This window comes from Psittacula echo, assembly GCF_963264785.1.
Source record: "Psittacula echo genome assembly, chromosome: 1".
Taxonomy (NCBI): domain Eukaryota; kingdom Metazoa; phylum Chordata; class Aves; order Psittaciformes; family Psittacidae; genus Psittacula; species Psittacula echo.
In genome coordinates, this window is record NC_137735.1 from 157,924,615 (window position 1) to 157,948,102 (window position 23,488).

Below are 23,488 nucleotides of genomic sequence, written 5' to 3' on the forward strand. Positions count from 1 at the left end.
TCACCTAGGAGACCTTGATAAAACACATATTCTTATTGTAAAGTCTCTATCTTATGATATTTAGATCAAAATTCATACCAACATTGCTATTTCTGGTAGTACCTCATTTCCCAGGCAGACACTCTGATTTCAGTAGTATTAATTAGTCCATTATCATTACAGAAGGCATGTGGCCTGTGATCCTGCACTCTTCGTAGTAGTGTGCCTGAATGCTCAGATGTTTGAGTCCTTCACACTGTGACAGTTGTGAAGTTTCCTCTTCAAAGGAACATGTTCAGACAAACCACCTCCCCAGAGCGTATAGCACCATTTATAAACAGCTTTCATTGGAACTTACCTTAAGTGATCATTTGTATAACTACTGTCTTTCTAGTCTGTTGCCTAGAGAGGATGAGAGCAAAGGACCAGAACTGGCAAGACAGATGCCAACAAGAACCCCAAACTACAAAATGCTCCTGTCCCAGTCAAGCCACTACTGAAACACAATAATTTGAGATTACTTTGGTTTGGAATAGAAACTTTGGACTTTGCCTTATGGCAGTAATTTATTTTTCTATTTTTATTTTTTAGTCCTGAACATCTTAAAAACAAAGAAGAATCATACTGTTGTTAGCTCTGTTTTACAGACTGAACTGCAGAATCCAACCCTGACTGCACAATCAGGTCTGTGGACTGAGGAATGAGAAGTTCAGGTCTTACTGCAGTCACTGCCTGATCTTGTCCCAGACTGCATGGTGCAATCTGCCTCTATCTTAAAGCTAGAGAAGTACTTTCTGCCTAAATTTCTTACCTCTAAGAAGTGCTGTGATTATAAAAGAGACAGGAGAAAGAAGTGTTGGGGGTTTTTTGTCAGGCCAACTGATGGAGATGGAAAGAACAGGCAAAACAGTGACCACTAATTCTTTCTTACGGTTGCTGAGTATAATCAAACTTGTACTCGGCAAAACTTGTGCTGAGTACAAGTTGTGAATGATTGCTCTGTGTCAGTGATCCAAGCCGTGCATTTAAATGGCTACGTAAATTATTTATGAGGGCCTTGTTAGTAAAGGAAGGAGTCTATGACCAAAAAAAAAACCAACAGTGATCTGACAGCAATAAAGAAATCTAATTTAGCACCTGGGATACAGTGTCTGTTGGAGGGAAGGGTAACAGGAATTACAGTATCAGAAAAGTCTCATGCGCGATAAAGCCTACCGTCCTGAGTCCATAGCTTTTGTCACTCAGTGGAGTTTTTAGTCTTGCCTTTTGAAGATATTTTGTATTTCTTGAATGTCTCTTGAGCTGCAGACCAGGGACACAGTAATTGTTTAGGGAAAAGTGCTTACTAGCTGCAAGTATGCATTTTTCATCTTTACTGATTTTCGGTGTGAATTCTTGCTGATGCATAGTGTGTGAGCACTTCTGGGTAATTTCTTCCAAAATATTGCTTCCCAGGAGAGGAGCAGGCACTTTTTTTTTTTACAGACACATTTTAAATTACCACCTTCTAGGAGAAAATCTGAATTCCTCGCAGCCTCAGACTGAGCCCTGTGAATGTGCAGGGCATTTTTCTACACTCCAGGTTACAAACTGTCATACAAATGATCAGATTTCTTCTGTATTAGCAATTTAGTGTGCTGGTATATTTAAAGATGATCATCCTGGTGTATATAGACACTTTTTTAGTGTTTTGAATTACCTTTCCTGTCTATGCTTAATTCTTTTATTTGTTTCAAAAGAAAAATAACATATGTGCTTTTTCCTCAAATGACTTTGTCCTGTCCTTCTCTGACACTTTGATGCAACACAGTGTCCTAAAAAGGTTTGGAAAATCTTCATGGCTGAAATATTTTGGGTATTTTTGTCTTCTTATAGCCACGAATTATTGCTAACATCCCTAAAAATTCAAAAGAGTTGGTAACTGGTGCAGGTATTAAAGTAAATTACTCATTTCCTGCCTCATAGCTTCAGTTTAAGCTTTTATTACCAGCTGAAAGTCTCCACTCAGAAAAACCTCAAGTTTTATGCAAATTATTGTAATTGCTGTTCTCCCATCAGAGTCTCAGCAGTGAAGTGAAGGGTTGGAATGTCTGTAAGGAAGAAGAGCAGCCCTCTTGCTTTTGCTGTACTTGAACCAGCGCTTCTAACTCCTCACCTGTGCAAGTACCACATTTGCTTTCTGGCTTCGGAAGTTCCCTCCAGCAATGAATGATGCCAACATTCAATAAAAGGAGTGTCTACCTTGGAAAATATTTTTTAATCTCTGATGAGTGAATTGGTAGAACAATGATGCTGGGCTAGTCGGAGTTTACCAGCTGTTGAGCATACTGATGGAGGGGAAATGGGAAGGGTGAAAGAGGAGGGTAGCAGGAGCACCTTCAGTGTGGAGGATACAGTGCGCTTCCCCTTCAGACATAACTGGGAGCAGCAGCTCACCAGGGCTCCAGTAAGCAATTTTTATGAGGTGAAAATCTGGGGTTAGGCAGCCAGATAGTGCAGAACATGAGGGATTTTTCCTTCCTAGTGGAGTACAGTTAGGAAGCTACATTACAGTATCTCTAATGGGAGGATGGGGGTTCAAACCTTGCTATCTTAATGTTTGAATTGAAATATTTTGATTTTTTTTTTAGGCGGTCTCTAGTGTGTTTTACAAAGTATATAAACTGCACACAGATGCTTTCACATTCAGGGTTAACCAAACAAGGTCAGACATGCTGAGTGGAGAGAGGTGACAGCTACAAGTACCAGTTCATACTGGCGTGTTGTGGGACGTTCATTGCCTATGTGGAGCAGACAGATATCCTTGCTTAATTGTGCCTCTGCTGAAGGGCTCTCACAAAATATGTTATGCTCCATTTATCTCCTTCCAGAGTCAGACCTGAAAAATAGGAATTTATATTTCTGTTAGTTGACGTTTTGCATAATGCAGCAAGACATGAGTGAATGTGACCTAAAATTTGAGTAGGGAGGCACTGCTGAGCATGACTCTAACCTCAAATATATACCTTGTAGTACAAAAACATCAAAAAAAAGCCCCAGGATCTGCATTTCAGGGTAACAGACTCTTAAATGATGTGCAACAGCTACAGTTTGCAAATTGTGGGGGTGAATATGGGGCCCTGAAACAAGCTATGGCACAGTGCGTTCGTCCTCCACAGCAGCCACTGGCCCTAGCCCAAATGTAGCTCAGGTGGGCATGCTCCTGCACTCTCCAGCAGGCATCCTGTTCATCCCATTGCCCCTCACTGGATGGTGTGCTGCTCTGGTTTAGGAGAAACCAACAGAACACTTATTTGCCCAATATCAACCTCCTGCCATCTCTCAGTGGGGGGCAGCAGGATGTGGTGTGGTTGACCCACACCAGCCCATCCATGCTGCAGGACCTGTAATGACAATTGCTCAAGCCTTCTTCTTTTGGGAAAGGGGGTTCTTTGCTTTCTTTTTTCTTTGCTTTCTTTTCTGCCTGCTATGGAGCTTATCCAACAGGCATAGCTGAATTCAGATGTAGACTGTGGGCAAATTTGGGTCTTAATCCACACAAAAGAGTTACTAAAGAGGTAGGTGAGAAACAAAGCTCCACTGTTGCAGGCTCTAAGGAGATAAATAGATTCAGAAAATCCCCTAAGATATTCAGTCAGGATTCCGAATGTCAGAGAGCTGGTGGTAGCATCTCTACATTGCACAGGAAATAAATCCTTTACCTATTATTAGTACTTAAAACACAAGTAGAGGGTAGTGTGCTACTGGGCTGAAAATACACTGTTTTAATTCAAACAGCAATTGTCCCGTGTCCCAGATGATTATGGTCTTTCCATCTGAAACGTATAGTAATTCCACAGTATAACTACACTGCTGCTGTTACAGCATCAGAGAAAATCATCTGCTGCATGTTTTTGTTGGTATGAAAATTGTGTCAAGTGTTGTAAAGCTGCCTGGCCTGTTGCTCTACCTTAAATAGGACCAGTGGTAAAGGCAATCAGCTTATCCTGAGTTTAGGATGTTGCACAGCTTCTTGCAGAAACATCGTCGGTCCTGTATTATGAAAAAGTCCTCTAGATCACCTGCACTTAGCCATGTAAAATTGAGTTTCTCATTCTATTAGGTGCTATGTGGTTTCCCAATAATTTGCTCACTGATACCAGAGATAAATCTGAACCGTAAGTAGAAACAATAAACTGACATGTTCCATACAGAATTATTTAAATAGATGCATAAAATCTCAATGAGGATTGTGCTTCTTTCCATGCATCTGGTATAATATTAGGAGGACATTACTAGCACTTGACTGGAACACATGCTGCCTTTGAAAAGCTGCAATTTTTGTGAGAACCCAGCCTTATGAAATACTAATATCTGGTTTCTGTCAGCAGCACATTTTAATTTTATTAGTTCATTGTTACCAGTAAAGATAAAGAGGTAAAATAAGTTTATGTTATGGGATGATTCTTATTTTTTCTGAATCACTGTATCTGATTCTTTTCATAGAGAGAAATTCTAGAACAGCAACAGCAAGAGAGAGATGACACAAGTTTTCATAGTATGTGTATGTTCTGCGATCAAGAATTCACAGGAAACAGGTTGGTTTGTTTACCTGTTTGCTTTTGATTTGGTTTTTTCCTATGTGCTCAGCATCTTTGTTTATGGTTTTGATGGCATCGAACCAGTTAGTGCCTAATGTTAGAATTAAAGGTGTAGTTTAAGTGTTTCTTTCAACTGCAATGCCATTTTAAATAGACCCCGACCTACTTCTCAATTTTTTATCTATTTCAGTACAACTCTTTATACTACCCAGCAAGATGGAGTTGGGAACTGAACCATTTTAAAGACAGACAGTTTTTCAGCAGCTGTTATAGTGGCAAGTTGAGCTACCTAAGCCAGTATGGCTATTACAAAATGTTTCTATTGAGTTACATATTTTCGTATTTAAACCTCACCAAACCAGCGTGAATTCAAATATCAAATTAGAAAATTAAAGTGGAAAACCAGAGAATGGAGTGCTTTGCAGCATCAGTCAAATGCAAGCCTGAATTCCATTCAAGTGCTTATTCCAAAGAAACTTTCTTTATACAAGTAAATCAGTTTCAGCTGGAAAGGCTGAGTCTTTTCTTTGAATGTGTGTTTGCCTGGCCAGTTGTGGTACTCTGGAAAGGTAGAAGGGCCCAGGGTCATGTCCGCACAGGTTATCCCAATGTGGCACGAGCATCCAATCCTTTTCCCTGACTGTAGTAGTGAAGTTCACATTATTGAGCCCTAGAACTTCATCCTCTGCTTATTGGGTCTGACAGGTCGCTTGAAAATTGCACCTGGACTGTGGTTAAAGCAAAGCTTAGCAGTGTCAACACTATTTGTTTAGTCCTCAAAAGCAGAAGCTGGGGCATAAAGAGATGTTTGGCACATAAAGAATTAACCAGTATATCTCTATTAGGAAAATACCTTATTTGAACATCCGTGTTTGTTCGCGTGTACTTTTGAGTGCTGTTTGCATTGCTGGTGCTGTGTGAAGCAATGATGTAAAAGCATATCGCATCCAGGAATTTCCACTGTGCTAACTAGCACAGAGAAAACAAAATGGCTTTTTAGAATTGTTTCTTAAGAAAGTTGGTTGAATCATGTGATTTGCTTATTCAAGTTAATAAATGACCTTTGTTAACAGTGAGGGTCAAAATAAACTATATTGTAATTTTCATTTAAAAGATACTATTTGTGCGCATAGATTAAGCAGTTGAAATGTTACTGAACGTTGAGCAGAGCTGGAATTGAAAACTTATTTTAATAAAGTTGCTTTCTTTTTTTCTAGCAGTGTCAGCAACATTATTATTGTTATTTAATGTTGGCTTTTATGCATTTTTAGATCAATTTGTGTATTTTGAGTCACTAATTGAATAATACGACTTTTTGTTATGTCTTTTGTAGATCTGTCCTTCTCAATCATATGGCAAGAGAGCATGCTTTTAACATTGGGCTGCCAGATAACATTGTGAATTGTTATGAGTTTTTGGCTGTATTACAGGGGAAGCTTGACAAGTAAGTAGTGTTTTATTTGGGGTTTTTTTTGGGGAGTGTTAATGGACTTAGGTCATATTTTTTTAACCTTGGAAATAAGTTGGGTTAAATTTAATTCAACATTCATAATTAGTTAAGAAGAAACAGAGAACATAAGTTTATTGTTTGTGCTCTTTAGAAGGCTTTCTTTTAATTCTTTGAAAGCACGAAGCTTCAGTTGTTATGCATTGCATTGACATCAGTAATAGCACATCCCTTTTTCTCATAATTGTTAGTGTTCTTCTTATCACGATCTTTTTGCTAAACATTTCTTTAATCACTGAATACACAGTTCTTATAACAATATTTGTTTGACTCTATATATCAATATCATGGGATATTTTGTCTTTCCCTTCTTTACTGCTTACAGAGTACATCCCAGAGCAGGAGAAAGCCAGTGTATATGCTTCCTTAGAAACACATAAACCTGAGATGGCCGAAGAAGTTAGAAAAGGAATCTGGGAGAAAAGCTTAGGTAGCGGAGAACAAGAAACTCTTTACTTTGAGTTTCCTTTGCAAGTATCTAAGTACCCTTTATAAGTTTCATAAATGGGACAATAAGAAGCATGCCACAAATATAAACTGATCTCTAGCTGACAATTTACTTCTTTAAGAGTCAAATAAGCTTTAACAAGTTTAGTAGATTTTAATACAGTCTGTAATCAAAGACTGTAGGAGAATTTGCCTAAGTCTTAGGCTTAGTTATGAAAGCACAGAACACTTGGATCTGTGAAAATTAGGATATGGAAATCAGATTAAATAGCCTTCCAAGTCAGTTTAGGATCCATTCATTTGTACATCTGGGGGTGCGGAGGAAGGAAATGAAATAAAAGATTCAAAGGATGGAAAATGCAACAAGACTCTCAAATTTAGTCTTTGGCTTGACAAAGAATGTGCAGTCACAGTAGATACATGTTAACTTTCTCCAGAAATGAAGATTTATTAAGAATGTATTTTACCATTGGTGTTGCCCAGTGCAGTGAGTTACCGTGCTCACTGGTAAGTTGCAGCTTTACTATTTATCAGGAGGACCTAGGCTTTTGTTTAGAAGGAGGTTTCTCAAAGCAAATCCTCTCTGTACACATGCTTAAATTACTTCTAAAGCACTGGAAGGCCACTTCTTCTACTGCTAAGAATGAACTTCATAGCCATGCTAGTAAAATAGTACCTGAAAATATTATTAAGCGGAGAAAAATCTTGTTTCAGGCAAATAGCATAACTACATTGTATATGCTGAGGAAAAGCATTAAGTATTCTTCCAGGGATGCCTTTCACAAATAGAGCAAACATTTTACTGTTAGCAAGCAGAGCAAAGCAGATACTAAAATGTATAGATTTTAGATATATAACATATGAAATCTAATATATATATAAATCTAAAATATATATATATTTTATATATAAAATGTGTTCTGCCATAGGACCTATGATTACCAACAAAGCAATATTTTGATTTTGAGGCTGCTAGCACAAGAAGAACTCAAAGCTTCCTTAACAGTGTAAATGTTACAGCAGGTCTTGGAAGACAAAAAGATACTGAGAATCCTGACTTGCTGCTCCTCACACAAGAGCTGAGAGGAATCTGAATACACCTTTACTGAAGGAGTATGAGTTTTTTCAGGGTGTAGGTACAGACCTTCTAGGCACAATATTAATGGGTTTTGTGGGGGCAAATGCTTGAGTAAGAAAATAATTTTGTTCTTCACCAGCTGTATCTTAAACCCTGGGGAAATCTCAGAAAGACCTGACCCAGGCGCTGTTAAAATTCCTTCTGACTGTACAATCAAGCTTTCGTCTGCCAGTAAAGGGAAGAAAAAAATAATAATAATTTTATTTCAGAGACACTGCTCTTTTAAAGAAATCCGTGGGTTTTCTGTCCTAAAATGCTGTCATTTACCCTCCCATCACATTGTTTTTCCTGCTGCCGGTATCTCCAATGCAAAGGCAAAATGCCACAGTTACATAGTTTTTATTTCATGGGAAATTATTTTCCAGGGGTTTTCCCAGTTCGCCCCATGGAGATAATTTTTCAAATGGCCCAAGAACCTGTCTCCATCTTGGCAGGACATGTAAGCCATCGCTTATAAGAAAAATGTTTTAGCATCTTGGCTAACTGGAGGCTCAAGACCTGCATCCTTTAAACAGTGATGTTCCTACAAGCTCAGGGCTCTGCTACATCTCTGCCAGGAAAAAAAAAATGACCATCATCTATTTCAGGGAGAATCACCCACTTAGGCTGAAATGCAGATTACTGTCCTCATAGTCTGAGCCAGGAGATTTGACTTAATCCTTTATAGGCTCAACTTCCAGGTGTTAGTTGATACTACAGTGGAGAGAACAATTATTTTATAGTACTTTAACAGAGAATTTAAGACAGTGCATATACTTGTGTTTTGTTTGAATTGCTCTGGAAGACCTAAGTGTGGTAAAATTGTCATTCACTAATGAGTTTTCAAATTCTCAAGTACTGTGTGTATATATATGTAATAATTCACGTATCTACATAGATATGAATTATTTTTAAAATATACACATATGTGTGTGCGTATGAAAGAATTTATTTACTAAATTCAATTTCTCAGGCTTTCAAAACCCATTGCTCACCCTGGCAAACTTTCATTTAGTCTCTCTGTTGACTTAGAAATATCGAACTTCCTCTTCAGCTGATTTAAATTGGTTTAAAAGCTATGTAGCACATTGAGAGTTTGGGTTTTTTCACTCTGAGTTATAAATACACGGTTACTGATGGATTGGATGCCAGTATAAGTGCATGCTGAGTTAAGAGTTTACATGTTGACCAGTCAGTGTCCCTCCTGTGCGCTGGTAGAACAATTTTGGGTAATCAGACTTTTTTCTCACTTTACAGGTGGGGCAAACAGTAAACTTTTATATTATCTATTTTTCCATTTTATGTTATTTTTGTCATCTCTGTGTTTGTTTGACTCTACTGTGATCTAAGATTATTATCTTGTACCGGTTTTATTTTAATGTGTGGACCTCAAACTTTTTATCTCAGTTTGCAGTGTTTATACTGTGAAAAAGTCTTCAGAGACAAAAACACACTTAAAGATCACATGAGAAAGAAGCAGCATCGCAGAATCAATGCCAAAAACAAAGAATATGACAAATTTTACATCATTAATTACTTGGTAAGTGGTTCTATGAATGATTAATAAATTGACTACAGAGATACAGACAATATCTTATTAGAAGTAAGTAATTCCAAACCTCCAATTAGTACAAAGGTCAAAAATCAAGTGAAGGACTCTTAAGAAATATGCTGTTTTATGGTATGATTTTCTGGATAATTGTTAATCTAAGGAATAGTAAACATTTGTTGTTGAGAATTGATTTTGAGAGATACAAGAATGTAGCTTGAAGAGACGCTAATCATCATGTCATTAGTGCTCAGCTTCTGCTTTAAAAACCAGAAGGGAAAATGAGATAATGCAGTAAATGGAGGTCTGACTTGAATGCTGTTGGCTTTGAGCTTGTTTTCTACAAAGCTTAAGCTGAAAGTGCTCTTCAGAGTATAAATTGAATGGAAAGAGGAGGAAAATGAAAGATACATAGATGAAAGGAAAAATGAGTGTTCATTTTTAGCCTCCAGGTAGGTGTGTGTTGCTAGGTATTAATATTTTGCTATCTCAGACCTTTGAGAGTGTGTATGTGTGTGTGTAAAAGATTTTCACTTGCTGTCTTCGACTTAACGAATATAGGAACTGCTTCAAAAGCTGCTACATTTTGTCCCAGAAGTAACTAAATTTCATCTGAAATAGGCTTTGTGCCTTCTATGTGTGTTAATATCCATGTTATAAGTAGGCATCCTTGACTGTTCTACCTACTCTTTTCCTTTAATTTCTCTCCCAGGGTTTTACTCAATGCTAAGAACAAAAAGTTGTATGTTTAATGCTCTGCAAAGTCCTTTTTACCCAAGATGGAGTGAATTTTCTCTGTGATCCTGCATACTTCCCTTCAAAATATCAATGATCTATGGCCTATATTTTCTTTTCTAGATATTTAAATATCACTGCTTTAAAAACTGACCTATACTTGCTGCATGGTGTGGAAAAAGCTGTGAAGCTCTGGAGGGTGTATGTTCTCAGCTCCTTGACAGAACTGGGCATTCACTTCTCCCCTTGCAAGTTAACAGACTTGAATTTAATGTTGTAATTGTTTTAAGTGATTTTAATAGTTTTATTCCTCTCTGCTAGCCCTGCAGGTAATCCTGCAGTTTTCAGAACTTGACATCCTTTTTAAATTACCTTCTGCCTCTGGCTTGCATTCATTGTTCGGATTTTAATCTGTCCCAGCTGTGATGAGGAAATTGAGCTAGATGACTGCCCAGAAGCACAGACAACCATTATGATACAGGGAGGTCATAACATCAGTGCAGACGCAGTGCCTGTGCCATGTTAACAAGCAGAATGTGCCAAACTAAATATAACAGCAAGACTAATATTCATATACTTAACCTTTTTTCCCCACTGTCTCCAGTTGCTCCAAAACTAGTGGCCTTGTCCATGTCTGTTGAGAATGATCTACAGCCTGTATGCTTCCTGAACCATATCCAAGCATTGTCTGGGTAGTGCTGCTGGCATGGCCACGGAACATGCAAACTATTAGGATGGGCAATTGCAGGACAGTGCTCAGGTCACTTGGTCCTCTTTAGTTATTGCTGGTATTCCAGACAGGACTCCAGAGTAACTTCTTATGCCAGCCTGAACCAAATTCACATATTGTTAACTTAGCGGCATCACTTAGAGATGTATTTTTCAGGTCCATGCTGTTACAGACAGAGGATGGTAAATATAATTCAACTAAAATATGTTGTCAAGATGTTTAAAATTGGTTGGGGGGCCTTCATGTGCAAGGTTTGTACAGTGTGCTGCCAGTGCTTCTGGGACATGCTTTGAATGATCACAATTCTTTATCTGGCTCTATATGCTCTGCTACAGACTTGTTTTCTTTCCATGCATTTTCAGTTGTGTTTCACTACGTTCTGCTCAGTGAACTGTTTATACTCACTCTTTCTGATCTTTCAAACTGTATCCATTCCAGAATGCTGACATTTCTTCTTTAAAAAAATGATCTTTTATTATTAAAGAATTAAAAACAGACTAAAACCTGTATCTTAAACACTTATAAAATGATATGCTATAAAATGTGCATTTGCACACTTTTTGTATGAGATCAAACTTTTCACTGACATGAAACTTTTAGGATAGTCCCTATGTAGCAGAAAGGGTTGCTTTCCAAGTAGCCTTTGGTAACCCCTTTATTTTTGCACAAAGGAGAAAAGATTAAAAGGAAGAACTTTAATTTATTCGCTTGGGGTTCAGTAGATTGGCCTTTATGTGTAAGGAGAAATAACATTATTCTCTACTGCACATATGTATCTACAGTAGGGTATATTGATGTAATAGGATGGGGTTTTTCCAAGCTGAGTCTATATTCAGGGTGTAGTGATTTTAATTCCTCTCCCCCAGCAACTTACAACTTACTAAAGGATCATTTTTTCTAATGTGTACTGTCAAGCTTTACTGACTTCTCAATGAGTCTTTAAGATCTGTGCTTCACATTGCTCTAAATGTCCAGGGTCAATTTCACAGCCATGGATTAAATATCTTATCAGACATAATAGATGGACTGTTTCCAATTTTACTACTGAATTCACCTTGACCTAAAGATGTAGGCATACAGTTTATCTATTTTGGTATATTTTCACCAAAAAAACCCTAAAGTTTGAGAATGTAACAAAGATCTTAGCCAGTTTGATCAAGTTTGTTTTCATAAAGAGACTATAACACTAAGTAGGCCTCTAATGATAAATATAAGTATTATCACAGTCTTACCCACTTTATTTTTAGGATGTGCACCATAAAGCTTTTCTGTCAGCAACTGGATTTTAAGCTATTAAGCTACTTAAATGGACAGTTCTTTATTACAACTATCTTACAGACATAATTGTCCTTTTCTTATGATTTTCCATTACATATTGTCTTTACCAAACACTGCGTGAAATAGTCTTATTAAGCTGGAACTGGCAGTTTCCTTTAATTTGTGGCTTTTGTACTGAGACATTTTAAGGGCTTTTTGTTCAGATGTCCTGAGAACGTCTGCTGAATTGCCTCACGATCTTTTGGCCAGTTCTTACTTGTGTTTTTAAACTGATGTCAGAGCTCCCATTGATTTCATTTAGAGCAGTAGGTTTGCCTGCCTTCTTTCTTGCCCTCCATTATGCTTTTGCCTTCATATGTCATTTTAATGCAGTTGTGAGAATCTGTTTTCATATAAGTTACATTTTATGTCTATTTGTTGGTGATTCCTACCCCTAAATTTCCAATTTGGCATAGCAATGAGTAATACAGTGCAAATTCCTTTGTAGATATTCTAGTATTCTGAGGCTTTCTATGACTTCTGTCATGATCTACAAGCTGCTTTGATTTGTCTACCCCCATTTAATTGACATATTCACATGTTAGTGTTAAGGTAAATTACACATAATCTTTAGTAGGAGTGGCAGCTTTTTTGTCGTGCATGAGATTTCTTTCATAAGCAAGTATCAAAAGTTTATTATTGGGTAGTTACATTGAATTAGACTGGGAGGTTTGCAATTATGCAAATGACTTGAAAGGCAGTGCAGACTTCCCAGTGGATTTAGAGGTCTTTTGTCAGTATTGTGTAAGTATGGAAGATGGTACCAATCCTATTCAGAAAGTCTTGAAGTATAAATTGAAAAAGACCAACTGATAGTAGAGGGTGAGGAACTGAGCAACGATGCATCCAAGATATACATGTAGGTTACCGTATTTTTCTTTTCTCAAAAAACTCCTCCAACCTAATTTTCTTGTTTCTGTGCCTGTGTTAGGCTGTGGCCCCAGGAGTTGCCCAAAGGGCCAAGTGAAAGCAGAGAGGGAAGAACTCTGTACTCTGTGGTGCCTGCTGGAGGCCATGAAAGAACAGAAGGCAGTATTAAAACTCTCTTATTCCCAGCCCCAGGAACTGAGATGGACCAAGATCGAGAAGGCCTTCCTTTCTGGGTTCACCTGATTGTTACCAGCAGCACTTTAAGGATAACGTATGCTCTGTAGGAAGCACAGATGTTTATTTTCAAATTGACAAATGGCATGTATCTGTAGTAATGTAACATCACGATAATGAATGTGCTGATGACTAAGCTAGACAGCTGAAAAATGGTACCTATTACCTACAAGAAAACTTGTTTCATAAAGCCTTTGTTTTTCCTCGAAGATAAAAAATGGTTTTCCTTATTGCCAAGCCCAAAATCATCATTATTACCTGTTGAAGGGCAGTGGAAGAATGTTTTGTCATGGGGGTTACTAGGTATATTTAGCCTATTTGAATTACGCAGTGTATATTTTGTAAAACAGTAAAGGGAGACCTTCATCAGTTGGTGATAGTTCAGAACTTAATAAAATCCCACAAGTGGGGAAATGCTTCATATTGAAATTCATCCAATGTTTATTAACTAATGTTGGCGTAACCTCCTCTATGTGCTTAAGCATCTTGAGTTCTGCAGCAATATAAAACAATCCAGATGATCGCAGTAAGGCAGGTGAGAAGAGGGGCGAGAGGAAATTTGCTGGGGAAAGCAGCATCTGTTCAGAGTTTCTGAGCTCCATGGGCCTGGAGCTTTGTTTTCAGGTAGTTCTGTAACTGTTCTTTTGGGAAAACTGCTTGAGATACCAGCTGCCGTTTCTAGTTTCTCCTGTCTCAGCACTTCTTCTCAAGTTGGGTTATGTTGCCTCAGTAAAGCACGCAGACTGTCTCCCTGTAGAACCTTTAGAATTTCACTCGAGAAGGTAAATTGTCAGTGAGGCAATTCATCTCTGTGCATTTTGACTTCATTTTGGAAGAGGAAATAATCAAACCATACATATTTGGGTTTGCTTGGATATCTAGCAAGGCCTGTAGCTTTTTTAATCATGTGTTTTCTACTGTTTGAAGTATAAACTATGTCAAGTCTATTTTTTCTCTTGTTTTGTTAAGAATTTCTTGAGAATCTCTAGAGATGGTTGCTGGGAGCTCTTGCATCTCAGATGAAAGAGCAAGGGAAGTTGAATACTTAACAAAGGCACCCTTGGTCCCAGATGCCCATCAAGCTGTAGCTGGAAAGGTGTATGTTACCAAAAAAAATCAAAACAACTGGAAGACCTTTAAGAATGTTCTGAAGAACTCTTGCCCACCCAATTGGTTCAGCTTCAGTCTCTTGGCCCTTTCATCACAGTGTTCCCAGTTACCCGTGCACTGTGCAATTTTCCAGTGATGCAAGACCTGGTTAGCTTTTTTCCTTTTTCCTCTTTTTTTTTTCTCCTCTGTATATAAATAGATGAGGGAAATGGAGACCTTCTCTGCCTTCTTCACAGAAACTTCATAAAGAAACAGCAACAACAGTAAAGCTTTTGTGTGGTTTTTCCATTTCACCTCTAATTGAAAGGTGAAGTTTAACGTCGGCTGCTGTTTTGAACATACTCTTTTATGCATATATACTTCAAGCTGGTACAAGGAAAAATTGTGAGCGTTCGTCTTCACTTTGCATGGTTGTAAGCGACTATCCGCTCATTAAGGTGTTAACATTAGCAGCCATAAGAAACTAGAGTGCGGCCCTGAGAACGTGGTGAGAAGTGTTAATGGCTTCATGTTATCTCACACAGTGATGGTGACATTAATGAGTCTGTCCTGTAACTCAGAGAGTTTGCACACAACCATGTAGCATCACTGAATTAATTACTGAGTTTTCATTCTGTAATATATGATGGCATGTTTAGAGCTGTCTAGAGACATTTTTTTTTATTGTTTACCTGATAGACACTAACAGCATTGCAAATTCTCATTAATTGTTAAATGATGGATATCTTTTCCTTCTTTCACCAACCAAGCATGAAGGCAATAATAACACTTGGTACTAAGGATGTTATTAAATATATTTATTAGAGAGAATATTTGAATGAGATAAATGAAAGAATGAGCTTATTAGATGCTTTTTTTTTTAATTGGGATGAGATTGTCAACTGTGATCTTTGTGAATCCTTCACAGCAGTCAAAAGCATGATTTCAAAATTACTATTTTGATTACAGGTTAGTTTGCTCAGGTTTACTTTTAAAGGCAGGAAAAATCAGAGGAAAAGGAAAACAGTAGCTAAAGATCACTGCTGGTATTTCAGTAGGCCACTTCAGCTTTTTGTTGCCTGTTATTTATATTGCAGTCATGCTGAGAGTGCTTGCCATTGTGCTGAATGCTGCATAAATGTATTGGGATGTACTTTGTGCTGAAGGTCTTTCAGATATAAATAAACAACACAAAAAGTAAAAGGAAAAACAGAACACCATAAATAGGTGTGCTTACATTCACGTCTGAGAAGAGGATGGAAGAGAAACTGGAGCCTAGCTCAGAAATCTGTGCACTGGATCTATGCCCTATGCTGCTTTTCTGGAGTACTCTGTAGCTAAGTTTACACCATGTGTTTTCACTAACATAACCTCACACAAGGTACGAGCGCTGACTGGTGTAGCTATGCCAACTGAAGTCTCAGGTGTTATAGCTGCATTATTTAAGCAGCATATGCTGCATGAAGTGCAGGGTAGGCAGACTGGATAGAAAAAGTGTGATGGCAAACTCAAGGCAGTGATAATGTACCCACCTTGTGAACATCTTGGTAGTGTTGCAACGCTTTAGTTTTACACAGAGCGTGGATGGTTTTCTTGAGAACTCTGTGCCAAATCATCATCTTCTGAGGTATAGGTTGGGAAATGCTTCATTAAAAGACAAAGCAAATTGTTACTTTAAAAATTATTACTAAAGCAATGTTGTACGACTACCTTTAACTCACAGAAGTACCAAAGTGATCCAAAATAAGATGTTGACTGTGATTTCCAAGATGTTAATTCCATTGATATATAAAAGACAATGTGAAACAGGAAATGTTTTTTCTCTTTCTTTTCTTTTTTCTCCCCAGGAATTTGGAAAGTCCTGGGAGGAAGTGCAGTCAGAGGATGACCGGGAGTTACTAGATAACCTAGAAGAGTAAGAGTTACTTATATGCCAATTATGAAGACTTGCAAGGCCATTATCGTCAAAAGTAGTTACAGGGAAAATGCTGTGCGCAGTTAGTACACAGTTAAAATTCATTTAAACCAATCGAATCAACTCCAAAATGTTCTCATTAAAGACAGCTCTCCACAGTGAGGGCTGTGAATTTTGTACTTCAACTGGAAGCCTATTTTTCATTTGCACAGAGCTCAAACAAGAGCCATTTGTGTTTGTAATGATGTAGGTAAAATGAGTTGTTTTTTTACTTTTGTACCAAAAAAGCAGCTGAACAAGTTTTGCTCAAATTTAAAAATGAAGAGTAAACATCAAAAATGTCAGCGTGAGAAAGAAATTACATTAAGAAGTCTGATAAAAAGGTAACAACTAGAAATTAAAGCAGGATTTCAAAGGAAACTTCTCAGCAAAACTGACTGCGGGTGACATCCACCTCTCCTCTGCATTCTCCTGTGGTCCAGGCCCTCAGATCACTGCAAAGGTGGCTTCCTTGGCTATAGAGAATTGAATAGGCAGGAAGTAATTTGTGGGTATTGGGGTCCCTGACCTTCCTGGTTCTGCCTGTGACTTGAGCTTAATTTTGCTTGATTATACCTGTTTGCAATAATATTTCTATCCCTCAGTAGCACTGGGGGTTTAAATGAATGTGTTGGCAAAGTATTCCCTGTGTGCATGTCTAAATGGAGCATAAATGAGTGTCTCAGCAATAATAACATTTGATAAGTAAATAACACTTAAAATGAAGTCTGTCTGATGATTACATCTTTGGCTGGTGTATTGAAAGATTAGAAAGGTATAAAAGAATTTAAAAGATGTTATAGTAGTAAACACAGAATGCAATATTTGATGACTTGCCAAACTGGAGAGAAGCTGAAGATCCTGTTTATTAGTGCAGGCAAATTCAAGTAGGACTTACTGCCTGTCTGCACAGGAATTAGCCAACAGTAACTGCTCAGTTACTCTTGAATTTGTAATTTTTTTTTAGACTATAAATCAGATTCTAATCGTGTATTCAGGTATAAATCCACGATGTCTCTTCCACCTCTTTAAAGTATTCAGTTTCTCTGGATTTATTTCTAGTGCTGCAAGTGCAGAATCTGAAGTGCCCTTTCACAAAATGTCTCTTCTCTTTTCCACAATTAAATGAATCTTTTTGGTTCTGAATCATAAGAGACTGGTCTGACTGGGAAGAGCATCCTGTATGTGCCGTTTGCCTGTTCTGTGAACAACAAGCAGACACCACGGAAAAATTATATCTTCACATGCAGGTAAGACTTGTTTTAAGTAACAGTTCTTTCATAACTTTGGAAATAAAGAGTAGGATTGTAGCATCTTTGTTAAGATCAAATCCGCTGCTGCATTGGAATGCCCTCTTTAGTGCAGAGCTAAAGTACTGCATGCATCTCCAGCATCTCTTCTGTAAAACAGACAGAGGAGTCAAGTTTTACATTGAGACTATGACTAGCCATTACTTGTGAGTGTACAGACTGGTACACACAATAAAGAGATAGCATCTTTAATATTGTAGTGGTTTAATGATTTAATGCACTTAATGGTTATCATCTGTGTTTCAGTTTTAATAAACTATTTAATGAGAGTGTTGCAGTCTAACAGAATATGAAAGTTCCTGATGAAACAAAACTGGGAGGGAGGCGGGGAGAGGGTGGGTGTTTGTTTCATGTAGTAGTGTTTGCACGTCTATATGCATATGTCTGTGTCAGTCTATGAAATGTTGTGCTGGTTTTAACTTGAAATAGTAGAAGGAGTGGAAATAAGATATTTTTTTATTTCCTTTTTTTTCCGCTTCAGAAATCACATGGATTTGACTTTCCTAAAATAAAGTCAGAGCATGGTGAGTAAGAGGTGCTGTAATTGTCAGCATTTGCCACTAGCGTGGAGAAAACCACATCATAAGAGTAGTGGAAAACAACTATATCGATTTGATTTTTGTTGGGAGATTTAACTTTTCCATTATGGAAACTGTTTCTCCCAGCTTACAAAAGGAAGCCAAGAACACTTTATTTTTTTGGAACTGTTGTTGGTACCAAGGATGTCTGCTATTTTCTTTAGACCCATTGCATTCTTTTGCAGAGTATCTTCTACAAATACCCACTCCGTGAGTCCCAGATCTGGCTGCTGGAGTACTGGAATTATTATTATTACTATTATTGCAATCATTATCATTATTATTGATGTTGTTATTATTATGGATTTTATTATTATTATTATTGCTATTGTTGTTATGCCTGTTGGTACTTGATTGCAAGTGCTCTAGGCTTTGTTCAGCCAGTGTTTGCTTTCTGCTGGTGACTAAGTGGAGAGACTTACTTGGACCAAGAGGAAGCAAAGTGTTTACAATTTTTACATTAAAAGAAGGGCTATTTCCTCTACAGCTGGGAAAAAGCAATTGTTCAGTTGATTTGCTAAGTTACAGCATTCTGCCAGTGCTGTAAGAGTGATAAACTCTTATCAATCTCTATGCTGAATCCAGGAAAGCATTTGTAAATTAAATCTTGTGTTTCCCAAGTGCTTCTTTGCTATCTTTTCCAGGTCTGAACTTTTATCAGCAAGTAAAGCTACTGAACTTCATCAGGAGAGAAATCCATCATTGTCGTTGCTACAACTGCCAGGAGAAATTCCAGTCTAAAGGAGGATTGATAAGTCATATGGAGGAGACCAAACACGTTACATTCCTGCCAGCCAGGTCTACATGGGATCAACCACAGTAAGGGCAAGCATGTTTCTTCCAGCATTTATACTGTTACTTGATAATACCTGTAAAACAATAAGTTGAAAGTTCTGGGGTTTGCCAGTGCAGTAGTGCCCTGAGCTCCCCAGTTCTACCGGCCTAGATAAAATAATAAGTGATCTCAGAACTACTCAGAATTAGAAATCTCTGTACAGTCTGAAACTGAAATGAACATGAGATACCACTCTTGTAGTTGCACCCAGGATGCACTGTCCCTGTAAGTTGTGTCTGCACTGTCAGGTCAGTATGCTAGAGAAGGCAGAATTGTGTTTTGCCTTTTGCAGTTGTGCAGTACATGGCAACAAACATACATGGTACACAGAGATCATGTTCTCTCCTGGTGGAACAAAGGCTGAGCCTGTGCACCAGTGACATCTCAACTCTCCCTCTTGTAGGCACCTTTTAGGTCTTCCAGCCATTGGCTCTCTAAACACATGCAGCTCATGCCTGGGATGGGTATCTGACACATAATCCCATTGCTAGTAAAGATACACTGCAGGCATATGGTTCTAGAACCAAATTAAACCACTTCTTTTGCATGTCTAATGTAGATATATGCATTACATCTGCCTCATTTTAGGCATCAAAACAAGTTTGCCCTTAAGTTTCCTCCATAGCAAATAGAGTGTAACAACACTGGTTCAGATTGTAAGTAGGCTGAATAGGTCTGGGGGATGATACCATAGGTGGCAGAACACAAGGAGTGTTCTAACTCAAACAGCTCACTACAGCATTTGTTGTGGGACAAATCTAGATCTGCAAGCCTCAGTTTTGACAATGTACAGGTGAAGAAATAGGGGGAAAACTTGTTTGTTGCCAGCTGTTCTGTACAACTCTTCTACGATGTACATGCCAGCTGGACTTTTTGGATGCGCTATTTACTGTCATTCCAGACAGACTTTCTCATTTTTCCTTTCTTAAAATGGAATCTCATAAGATATGCTCAGCCTCCTTGAAACAAAATACGTCTAGTAATTATGCCTTGTTTCTTTCAGGTATTATTTTCCTACCTATGAAAATGATACACTCCTGTGTACGCTCTCTGACAGTGAAGATCTGATAACTGAGGGTCAAAGTGAAGATATCCCTGTTGTAAGCGAAGATATATCCAATCTAAAAGCTCTCAAACAGAGCAGTGTTTTAAACCAGCTCCTGTATAAAGAGAACAAGAGTCAGGAGAAATTCTGACCTAGAATTACAGCTGCTGACTTTTGAGTGTTTCTTCTGCAAGATAAAAAAACCCACATTCTTTCGCTAATATTGGAATAGTTTAACTCATAGATGTTATCACTGGGCAAATATATGAAAGTGAATAATAAAATTTAAGTGTAAATGGTTTTGGTTTATATTCCTTAAAAGTATAGCTTTATTTTAAAGTAAAATGCTGGATTTTCTGCCTAGCTCTCCAAATACTTTTAGTATTACTTTTAAACAGGATTTTCTTTTTTTTTTTCCCCTGAATAAATCAGAATCGGAGTCTTGAGCTGTTACATAAAGCAAATTTTGCTATTTTAATCTTAGACATTCTTCAAAGTGAAAACTGATCTGTAGATGTATATTATTCATCATCAATATATAATATATATGGTGCCTGTTCTGAAAACTGGCTCAGAAACATCAGTAGAGCTCTGCTTGGCCCATGGGGATCTGACTGCATGGAAAGCTGCCAGTCCAAAGCCTAAAAAAGCATAAGAACAATTTCAGTGTTGGTTTCATCAAAGATCCAAAGAATTTAAAGTAGACTGCTTGTATGGGCATGAACTGAGATGCAAAATAATGACTTAGAAGATTGCAGATACATACATCCAAGTTAAATTCGCAAAATCTCAGTTCAACTGTCCAGTAAAGTTATTTCCTTTAATGTTGAACTTTACATTTTCCAAGGTAACAAAGGATCTTCAGCATGTCCAGAAAGCACTTCAGTCTTCATAGGACAAAGCAGCTCAGAGCATAGGTCTCGCTAGGATGATCCAAATTAGGTATTCCTTCCTCTTTCTTCTCTGATGTCTGAAGAAGTAGTTCCGGAGTTCAGGTTTGGCTTTCCATAATACATATAACCAATTTCAAAACTAGCAAGCAAGTTTTTCTTCCCTAGGTCAGTGTTAGAGCACTTGCTCAAAGTGTGGGAGTCTTGGCTCAGTGTCCTTCCCTGCCTGAGAAGATTCAAAGCCATAGCTTTGCCTTTGCACACCCCTCTTTACCTGAAATAGACTGCTGTCAATAAGAATTGTTGTTTGTCATTATACGGTGATTGAGAATTATATAGCAGTCTCTGGGAGCAAGGGCTAAAGTTCAAGCCTTTACTGGTGTTCTGTCAAGCCTCCATATCCAGCCTAATTCACCCTGCAATTTATTTGTATCAGTTTCTTCGAACTTGCTTTGTCTTGGCATTTCCCATCACCCACTAGCAAATCTCTTTTCTTATCTTTTCCTGGGCCAAGGTGCTCTAGAGAGAAGTGAGAACGACAGGATGCTGGGAATGTGCTGAGGAAGACACAGCAGCTACTTAACTGCACAGTGCAACAGAGACAGCAGCAATATCTGACTTGTCAAAAGGAAATGGGATAGGAGTGGTTCAGCAGGTGCTGAGAATACAGACAAAAGAAGGGGGCAGGTGTAGTCATATGTCTGCATTTCCTTGGGTTAAACTGGTACAAAAATGGAGGAGGAACAACCTCAATATTTTTGAACTAGGAGGTCTGACCATCTTAAATACACTGTAGTCTGTGATTGCATTTGTAAATTCCTCAATTTCATACAGTAATCACAACAGCTGTTGCTGCTGAATTTTTCTTCCCTCTGAAGCGATTTTCTTTCCAAGCACTTATTTTCTTCCTAAAGTAGAAATTGATTCCAGTCTCTGCTTTTCAGTCAGATTCTTAGCTGAGATGGGAGTAAAAGTTGATGGGGTTTATGTTAATAAGTGTATTGAGCAATGGAAAAAGTCAGTAAGAGAACTATGGCTACATCAACAGCACATGAATGTGTTTTACTGCAAGCCCATCTCAGAAGGGCACATTAAGGGAAAGATAAAATGTTATTGATATACAGTAAAGTGAAATTATGAAACATTTCCTAATCATGAGGAATGTGATGCTGAGTCACTCAAATCCCTACAAAATGAAAACAAGAAAAATACCTGAAAGAACCCACCAACATGGAATGACTGCTGTGCCTGGTTCTAACAGAAATTTGAAATAGCCATTTATCGGTGTAGCATTAAGAGATACCTTAAGAGAAACTGTATAAATGACATGGACTGGTTGCCTTTATTGAGTAAAGAGAAAAAGCTACTTAGGAAAAGTTTCTCAGCAGAGTATAACTCTTCTCTGAAAATACCAAAAACATGTGGAGTCGGATTAGGGTGACCTTGTTACTTCAAATATGAACAGCAGGCAGCAAAGGTTCACAGAGGGAGTTGGGTACAGTTTCTAGAGTAAAAATTGAGCATCTTTATTTAGCACAATGATGCTTTTATTCAACATTTTGCTGAAGCATGCTTACATGCTTGTATAGTGGCCACAATTTTCCCTAGGCATTCTTGTTCTCTATGTAAAGCAAAGCCAACATCAGTGCCTGTTTAAAAACTGAAGCTACCTTTTGATCACGAGCAGGGGGCACAGTTTTGACTGCATTCTGTATGGGCTTAGCTATTACATAAGCAAATATGTTCTTCTAACAAAAGAGCATTTTTTGAATCACTACAACACAGTGTTGCTGTAAGTCACAGAATGGACAGAGTTGGTGTTTGCAAATGCTCTTAAGGGAGCCAGATCAGGAGAATGGGTGATGCTAATTGCTATAAAAAAAAAGCTACACTAGTTTCAGTCTAATGCACATTTCTTGCCATAATATTTCCTCTTAGCCTAGATCTTAAAATCGTAGAATAGTTAGGGTTGGAAAGGACCTTAAGATCATCTAGTTCCAACCACCCTGCCATGGGCAGGGACACCTCACACTAAACCATGCCACCCAAGGCTTTCTTCCAAGATTACCAGAGCAAACATTGAACAATAGGCCTTGGTAGCATCTACCATCTGTGGCCATTGAACAGCAGCAAATTTCACAGCTCTGTCTGTGACTTGGTGCAGTATTAAATGATCTTGCATTATTTGCATTTTACTTATACAGAGGCAAAAAAGAATCAAATATCACCAGAGAAAAAGTGTATTTCATAGAGGCAACATGAAAACTACTTTGTTGTCTCCAGCATTTTTTGTTAAGTCATGATGCTTTTGGGGCCTTAGTTACAATAGAGCGACTAAAGTGTCCATGGTCAAATCATGCCCTCATCAAATTTGGTTAGATAACAACTGTCACATGGCACAGGTAATTTGTATCCCTAGAATGAATTAGTACTTCCATGTAAGTCAGCTGCTGTAGAAGCACTACAGGCAATAGTGATTGTGTGAAGAACCTAGTTATGTAAAATTCATTCCATGAGCGCCGAATGTGCTGTTCTCACCAGTGTTTGAGGTTTTTTTCCTATTGGAATTTTTCTCTTACAAATTAAACCTTGCTTAATTTGACTTCTTCCACCAGTGAAATTTTTAGTTGGTTCTTGAATCTGATTTTACAGGTTTTTCCAGACTCTTGCTCATGAAGATACAGACAAAATAACTATTTTAGAAATTACCATGTAACCCCTT

The 23,488-nt window shown here is 37.9% G+C and overlaps 1 protein-coding gene across 2 annotated transcripts in view; it reads left to right on the forward strand.

The window, feature by feature from the left end:
- The window catches only part of ZNF277 (zinc finger protein 277), a 53,974-nt gene extending 33,473 nt beyond the window's left edge, over positions 1-20,501 (forward strand). For both annotated transcript variants that reach the window (XM_080613327.1, XM_080613328.1), the window contains 8 exons: positions 4,465-4,556; positions 5,893-6,003; positions 9,038-9,170; positions 16,002-16,069; positions 17,262-17,358; positions 17,900-17,942; positions 18,641-18,815; positions 19,835-20,501. In XM_080613327.1, the coding sequence (XP_080469453.1) occupies positions 4,465-4,556; positions 5,893-6,003; positions 9,038-9,170; positions 16,002-16,069; positions 17,262-17,358; positions 17,900-17,942; positions 18,641-18,815; positions 19,835-20,027 (912 nt within the window). In that variant the 3' untranslated portion in view covers positions 20,028-20,501. The remainder of the gene's footprint in view (positions 1-4,464; positions 4,557-5,892; positions 6,004-9,037; positions 9,171-16,001; positions 16,070-17,261; positions 17,359-17,899; positions 17,943-18,640; positions 18,816-19,834) is intronic.
- The last annotated feature ends 2,987 nt before the right edge of the window (positions 20,502-23,488 follow it).